Source organism: Mya arenaria, chromosome 5 (assembly GCF_026914265.1).
Source record: "Mya arenaria isolate MELC-2E11 chromosome 5, ASM2691426v1".
NCBI classification, from domain to species: Eukaryota; Metazoa; Mollusca; class Bivalvia; order Myida; family Myidae; genus Mya; species Mya arenaria.
The window spans coordinates 59293718-59302205 of NC_069126.1; the positions used below are offsets into that span (position 1 = coordinate 59293718).

General features: G+C 33.9%; 1 protein-coding gene and 1 long non-coding RNA gene across 3 annotated transcripts in view; both read right to left on the minus strand.

Annotated features, from left to right (window-relative positions):
- Positions 1 to 2234: 2234 nt before the first annotated feature.
- LOC128233682 (uncharacterized) lies at positions 2235 to 5266 on the minus strand. Of its 2 annotated transcripts, none has more exons than XR_008260750.1 (5): positions 5248 to 5261; positions 5023 to 5087; positions 3140 to 3164; positions 2906 to 3006; positions 2235 to 2317 (listed from the first exon to the last, which is right to left on the minus strand). It is a non-coding gene; the product is annotated as an uncharacterized LOC128233682 (long non-coding RNA). The 2 variants fall into 2 exon arrangements; XR_008260751.1 differs by having other exon boundaries at positions 2242 to 2317; positions 2881 to 3006; positions 5248 to 5266.
- A 206-nt stretch (positions 5267 to 5472) lies between these two features.
- LOC128235828 (uncharacterized) overlaps positions 5473 to 8488 on the minus strand; it is a 3080-nt gene continuing 64 nt past the window's right edge. Inside the window, exons 2-5 of the mRNA XM_052950622.1 lie at positions 7868 to 8068; positions 6669 to 6923; positions 6186 to 6233; positions 5473 to 5627 (exon numbers count right to left, since the gene is read on the minus strand). Coding sequence (XP_052806582.1) covers positions 5473 to 5627; positions 6186 to 6233; positions 6669 to 6923; positions 7868 to 8018 — 609 coding nt within the window. The 5' untranslated portion in view covers positions 8019 to 8068. The remainder of the gene's footprint in view (positions 5628 to 6185; positions 6234 to 6668; positions 6924 to 7867; positions 8069 to 8488) is intronic.

The following is an 8488-nucleotide window of genomic DNA, read 5'->3' on the forward strand; positions in this document are numbered from 1 at the left end:
CCATGTCTACAATTGTTACAAATGACAACCTTTGCAAATACGTTTATTCAAACTTACCAATCACCTCCTTAGCAACACCTAGCTTCCTTAGCATTCCGAAGACGTCATTGGCAGCCATGAATACCTTACATACTCCCTTCATTCATAGCAACCAATAATTTAGTTTAGAAACTTCATGTTAATGCCAACGTTCGAGTTTATGCCTGTCAGTTAAATAAAGGCACGGCCGCATTCCGCACTCTTAGGCATTTAATGTATGCATGTGTTTTGAAATATGTGAAACTAATGTAATAACATACATATATTAAAATGCTTTTGTTTGGAAATATACTACTATGTGTACTTACTCATACGTCAGACGTGTAAATAATTTGGTATAAGTCTGATTTTACGTTATTGAAAACTTCATAAGAACTATGAAGATTTAACCATTTTTATTCAGCTTGCAAGCATTTTCAGTCTAATGCCCAAACTAGCCTATTCTACAGTGCTCCCTTGTGGTGTGAGCCATTTTGTTTTTCAATGCTTAGAACACAGTTGTCAACTTGTCCCTAAATGAAACCCTAGTCCATCAGCACTTTGAGTATCTATTTCATTTCGTTAACGTATCATTCCCTATGTGTTTATAGTTGTTAGTATCGTGAATGTTCAGCTATTTTTACAACAACTGCAATGTCGGGTTAGTGTTAATTTGAGATTTTTCGAAAAGGATATGTTGTTTATTTATTGTTTCTTTTTCATGTACCGCTAGGCGATTTTGTGGAAATGTTAACTTTTGTTAAGTTGTGTTCGTTTACTCCATGTTTCCGCGGTAAATGTATGTTTCCGGCTTGGCGACCACATACGCTCAAGCCAGGAATCGGAGATAGCACGCAAACATGCGAAAATCAATGCGCTAACCAGATAATCGTATATTACTACAACAATGTGTGCTGTATCAACTTTATAAGAAGTGATATTGATAATTCACCGGAAATGCTTTTCAAACTTTACACATTGCAAATATGAAAGTATTTCAAACCAAACACCAACCTTGGTGGTGATTCTTGCATTAACTGCATCTGAAGCTCAATCATTCTATGTAGGTTTTCATGACCTTTTTGTAATTGATTTCATAATCCCAGCGTAGTGAAGGTGGTCAACATATCTACGCCAGGGTATGCCGTACGATTACAGTTTTATTGCACCACCGAAGTAAATGAGTTCGGCCTTATGTTTATAGAGCAACTAGATGTATCTCTCGACCCAGCATCATGCAGAAAATGTAACAATGACAATTTATTAATCACATAAACAGCTCAATAAAGCTCGTTTCATGGTTTTGATCATCTTCCGTCTGGCGATTTATTCAGAAGCATGTATGCTATTGTTAATGCCATGTTAAAAGACAGTAAGATTAAATAATGAAATACATTTCAGAGTAGGGAGTTCAATGTACAACCTATGCAGTTATATTTAACCATATGTGTGTGTTACTTGCCTTCATGAATGTTAACAAATTTAACACACTTTAATCAATTGAACAATTTTGATAATTTCTGTTTTTTTCATACTGATTTCGACACAGTCCATGTAGATATGAATGGCTTGATGTTTTGTTGTGTAGTTTCGTACCGTCTATCTTTAATTTTGACTGATAATTTCACAAAACAGAAGATATTCGACTAATTAGTTAATAGGATGTTTTAACTTTAGGGCGACCTTGTCACTGGCGTTGAACGATTGAACCCCACTATATATTGGACTTGTATACCCACCGTCCACACCGTTCGCAGCACGCTTTTGTTTGCCCCGTGAAGCTTATACCAAAGTACACCGTACAACATGAAGACCGTAGAAAAAAGTGCCGAAAACTCACTGCACTACTATGTTGTGAGTGGCAAGCATCTCGTTAGACTCTATTAACCTACACTCTTTTATTGGACTTTAAAAACCTATACATTTTAATGGATAACTGTTTATTGCATGCAATAATAGTGAATACAATGGAAAAAAAAAACAATGCACGGATTCATACAATATTGCAAAATTCATTAAAAAAATTTAAGTGACAAAATGAATGTAAAGAACTGCAAGAGAACGATTACAAATACTTAAGCCGGGACATTACTGACTACATTCTGTATTACGACAAAAACATTCTGAAACCACATTTGCAATTATTCTAAGAAATTGTGTCGACCAGTTGGTGTCTGGTCATACTTTTCAACATTTGATTTAAACATGTGATTGTCCACTTGTGGTAAATAACATTAACAAGAAACTGATGCAGCTTTTTATAGTCTTCACTTGCAAATGTTTTCGTACATCGGACTATCTGAAACAGAACAATGTATTATTTTTAATTTTCATCATAGATTACGTTTTGAAAACATGATGTGCTGAACACATTATATTCTTACTTCAAACGTAATACACGGTAAGAGATAATTAAAGTATATTTATATAAGACGTTTTTTTCTCTGACGACTCGTGACACGTCAAGTTCGCTAGAAACCGCCGAGACTTGATATATGCGATTAGAAAAACGCTCATTTATTTCTTTCCACCATAATTGTACTTAATTTTTACACAAAATATTTAGCGGAATGTTCGCTCTAGAAACAACGTCAAAATCATTTGCATTATTGATCTAGTGAGTTGTCTTCATATGATCATAACTTAATAGTTGAAATATGTTGAAATTGTTTCTAAAGCAAACATAATACTTCTTTATAAACATATTAGTAGTAATACTTAACTAAACTGCTCTTTGTGAACCACAGCACTACGCTACGGTGCTGATACCGTATCGGAAGACCACATACGCGTATAACAGATTTTTAGAACGGATAATATTTTAATGATATACTACAATTCGAAACCAGTTAACAAACTTACACATATTTCCATTGTCAACCATTACCTAATTCTGTGTATGTGTTTGATTCTCTCGCGCGTAACTCTTCGTATTGTGATGTTTCCGTTGTCTGAACGGTGAAACTCGATTCACCTGTGCGGCTACAACTGAAGTAAAGGAATGTAAAATTGGTCAATAATAAAACAATGGAACTAGCCCACTAGAAACAAATATCATTGAAAGCCTACGGTTAAAGTAATTGCAAATTAACAATTCTTAGAGTAAGTTATTATTACTTACTTTGCTTGACGGTCAGAGGTTTCCTCTGAAATTATGAATTCGTCTGTAAGTTGGCCAGATGGAATATATGTTACAAATGCAACAACAACAACAAAGACAAACCCTACTATGATCTTAGTAAGTTGCTTATTGTAATATGTACTAGATTTTGGGTTTTCCGAGTAAAATATCACTTGAGAAAAGGTTAATTTGTTTCGGATCGGTTTCAAATGTTTTTCCAATAGGTGTGTTTAACAATGCACACGTTCTCAATTGCTCAGAGTTGCCTGCCCTTTCTTACAGATAAAATTTTCACACCATTTTGAAATTATCAATCAACAAGGGTTGTTTTACTTTATTTAAATAATTTAATTTATGCTTTTGACGAAAGGTCGATGGGATTGTTTTGAGAGAAAGTTTTTGTTTTTGAAAACAAACCTATTTCAAGTAAAATGATAAATTAGATTTCTAAAATAGAATCCTAGAAAATTTACGTTCGGTTTCGATTAAGACTGTTAAACTAAGTACATTTTATGCTTGAAATGTTACACAAAGTATATAACAAACCATTAACTGTAATATTATAGAAAATGTTGTTTACATCTCAAGCGTGAATAATGCATGCACTGATGAATATCACATCGTATTTAATAACTACCAAGTGACTGTATCAAATTCGTCGATATCAATAAAAGTACAGAGTATGCTCCCGGATTGCCCCTAAACCTAACAGAAATGCGGGCCTATGTTAAAGTACTCAATATAACATTTGACATATCATATTTTTACAAACAGGCAAAAAATGACGACGTAACAAGAGTAGCATATAAGGACAACAGAATTGCAATATAAAAAGGACCTTTCATTTAATATTTAAACATGCGTTGAGTTTCCATTATGGAATGCTGAAAACAAACACTTGCATTCACTTCGATTTATGTTAAATGCCCAACTAACCCATTTGATATGAATCAGGCGATAATGCCAAAGTAATGTGCGCCATCAAAAATCAGTGTAAATAAACGTAAACTAATTAAAAAAGTATAATTAAGCTTGCAATCATTCATTTAAAAAGCTGTCTTGCAATATGACTGTCTACACAATTATATCACATGAAAAAGTTTGATACCAGTATATCATGGAGGAAATCATCCATTTTCAAAGGTTGTTTTGCTTTCATTATGACTGTCTACACAATTATATCACATGATAAAGTCTATCATGGACATTTATGATTTTCCTTTAACTATTATCACGTAAAGCATTTATAAATGGTTTATGACCTTGTTGTAGAGATCATAACTTACTGTCATTGTATGTTATAAATTTCGTAACGTATGTTTGATAGTCATTTGGAATGGTTTCTACTTAACATGAAAAATAACAGAAACACCATTGAAAAGAAAGCAATTTTATCCACAAGGATTCGGTACATTTGTTTGATAGCTATCAGTTGACAAACTTTACCTAGTAACCTAAGAGTAAACGTTTTGCTGTTCCCAAACTTTACCTAGTTACCTTAGAGTAAACGCTTTGCCGTTCCCAAACTTTACCTAGTTACCTAAGAGTTAAAGTTTTGCCGTTCCAAAACTTTACCTAGTTACCTAACAGTAAACGTGTTGCCGTTCCAAAACTTTACCTAGTTACCTAAAAGTAAACGTGTTGCCGTTCCAAAACTTTACCAAGTTACATAAAAGTAAACGGGTTGCCGTTCCCAAACTTTACCTTGTTACTCAAAAGTTAACGTTTTCCGTTCCCAAACTTTACCTAGTTACCAAAAAGTAAACGTGTTGCCGTTCCCAAACTTTACTTTGTTACCTAAAAGTAAACGTTTTGCCGTTCCGAAACATTTAGTACATCTTGTTTGATAAGGAGCAAGAATTTGTTTTAATTTTCGGCGTTACCTATTTTTGTGTATATTTCTGAGTCTCTTGCAGACGGGACGGTGTCAACTGGTGCATCCGGGTTACTTAAAAGTAATGGTATCTTAAAGCGTGATGCATGAATTATAATTGAAGAAATCTGGTGTTTTCAAATATTACCTTTTTATTGATAAAATATATGTGTTACTTAAATTAATAAAACTTTTAATAAACATTCCAAGTAAATTAACATTAGTAACCACTCACCGACTGGTTTCGTCAGACTTCATCTGAAATAGAGTACCCTTACAAAATATGTACGAGCAAAAGTAGCAGAATAAAAAACAAATCATACATAACAATTTTCTGATAGTGCAGTGATCACTACAGATGACTGAGTGCATAGTTGTTATAAAATCTTATTAAGTTATATCACTTTCCATAGATAATATATTCTAAAATGTTATTTGTCTTAGAAGTGTTGTTTTTTTCCTAAATAAAACCTGCAAACAATGAACAAGTACCAGCTCTATGACAGCAGCCATTGGAGATATTTCTCCTCAGGAGAATCCCGGCGGCTCCAAGAATAATCAAAGCGCAAACACCTCCAATAGTTCCCGATATAACTGTCGTATTTATAGGAAACTCTGAAAAAAATGGTGGTAGAACTACGTTTTTTTTCAATTTGCTTTCCATTGAGCAATTTTATCACAATACTAATGTATCAACATGAATGCGTGTGTTTTGATTAGCGTTTGTCAACTCCTTCAAGTTAACATTTTATAATCCTTTTGTTGTCATTTCACAATTTTTAACGATCCATTGCCGGGATCAAAACAACATTTAGGCCATTTAGGCCATGATTAAAGTAAGCAGTTCGTGATAAACTCTAAATGCCAATACGAAATAAGACAACGCAACACTAACCGAAAATGGTATAAGTTAGCCACTTAGAATTAAGAATAAAGAAAATGGAACAAAACTGGAATGTATACCTGCAAGACAAAAACATATTTTGAAAATAAGGCCAATCAATATGTATTCACCTACTGCAATGTCATTGAAAATGCAATAATATTGGGACACCCGGCATCAAATTGTAGTGTTAATAAAAGTCTTATTAGTTCAGGATGGTTGTTATTTATACTTTGCAATCATGAATCAAGCGATGTGTGTTTGGATACAGAAGTTATGCATACAATTACCCTTAGCTGTCGTTTTACTTAAAACACCTCTGTTTCCGTCGACTGAATCTTAAATAGTGAAAAGAAGTATGTTGATAGTTACAAACCTGTGGAATTAGTGGAACATGTGATACATAGCATGCATTTGTTTCTTTCTTTTCAATTTGAATATCGTTGTTTAAATACGAATACTTCTTGGTTAAATATACTATTTTCTTTTCAATAGTCTCATTTCGAGAATAAAAAGCTGTGTTCCAATGTATGACACACATATAACCAAACGACTACATAAATCGTAGAAATGATTAAATTGCATTTTAAAAAAAATATCATGACAATGACTACAGACAACAAATCTGAAATTTCGTCTTTGTTGTTCAGGTGTTTCCCAGTCTATCGACGTAATATGAACGTAGCACTGAAAATGCAGACCGTTTTCTGACGTTCTTTCAGCGTCTTCTTGACTAACTTCGTATATTATCGAGTCAGTCTTTTTAAACTCACACAAGCCAAAATCCTTCGGTTCTCCGATTATTTGTTTATCCGAGGAAAAAGGGGCAAGATGGCCACCGTTCTCAAGACTGCTTTTCATCCAAACAATTTGCACCGATGTGTTGAAAGTCCCAGTGTTGGCCGTACATTGTAGCCTCAATTTCTGACCCACATGAACAATTGGAGTTGAGTTTGTTAATTCAGAACTTATCCCATCCTCTTCGTTGCTTGCATCAAAGATTCGTTTTGTGATTTTCGAATGGGTTACTGAATGCATACAAACAACTTATCTATTTGTAAAAAAATAATATATTTATATTCAAAACCAGCGGGTGTTAGCTAAGGGCAAAATGGAAAAAGGAGAATGATATAACAAAGCATTTGCGCATACATGCAATGACTGTATGAACTAACTATATGCAATTTTGTCAAATGCAGTGGCAATGTGCCCATATATGATCGAACTGACGACATCGGTGAACAAAAGAGACTGTCAGAAATAAAAACCATACATCGTGGGGTGAATGCCTAAAGGTACCTAGCGACATAACAATATATGTTTTCATTGTGGAAAACGCCACAAATTATCCTATCGTTTATCAAACACAAGTGTATTTTATGAGATTCATCTGAATACAAATAAACGTATGGTATTTTGCTAAGAATTCAACAAACTGAAATGTCGCAATGACATATGACGAATATGGGATCCCCATTTGAATTAGAGAATTTTAGTAGTCTAGTATTTTAAAACTCCGAAACTACTGTATTTTAATCATTAACCATTTATGGTCAAATCATCGAACCATATACAAGCCCAAAAAAGCTGTATAAGAATACTTTTAAAAAAGTTATCACTATTGAATCTTTATAGAGAACTACAAAACTGTGTTATGATTATATAATTTGTGTGAGTCTGACCCAAGAATATAAACAAACATCACGTGGTCACTCGGAGGTTAAACATTGAAACAAAGACCCAGCAGACTGTCAGTCATTACATCAACTGTTTTCTTACCAAATGCCATGCCATGACTTTTGCATTTACTTTTATTTTTAACGCTCATTCTTGAAAATAAATCAGTGTGTTAAGCATTAACTTGTGATCGAGGCGAGAGATTCGTTTATAGATAATTACTTATTCATTTCAGGTAATAATTTCTTACATATGCATACATGAACGATATCATATTGTAATGTTATATATTCACCTGAGGGATATGCCATGACTTCTACCTCACATAGATGGAAAAATTCCGTTATCTCTTTCAGCTGCAATTGCACGAAACGTCCTACCAATGATGGGTCAACGGTGAACGTATGAGTGGTCAACCCGCCATCTAGGTATCCAGCCTTACTCATAGAGTCCAAACTTTTACCGATTGTCAGTGTAATGTTCCTTGCCCGTGTACCTACAAATGTAAATAATAATTCGTAAAGAACGTCCAAAGCCCGGACCCGCGACAACATATTGTGTTTAAATGCACCTACTTGATGATAGATATGGGGTGTTTAAGGGTTAAAACAAAAACAAATCTCGACCTTAATTCAAATGCTTGATTAAGAAAACAGACATAAATGAAATTTAGACATTTTGAAAGGCCTTTTTTAGTCTTTTAGGAGAGGCTTTGAACTCGCCATTTTAGTTTGTCATCTAATTCAAGGTAGAGGCCTAGTGCTCACTAGTTGGTAAATGCCCTCAGTTGTTACTTATTAAGTGTTCACTTACCCTCTAAATAGATGGCGTCTTTATCATTTACTGATTATATGTTTGTCGTTTTTCTCTTATCGCGAATATATTGACAATGATTCCACTGATCAGATTTATTGAG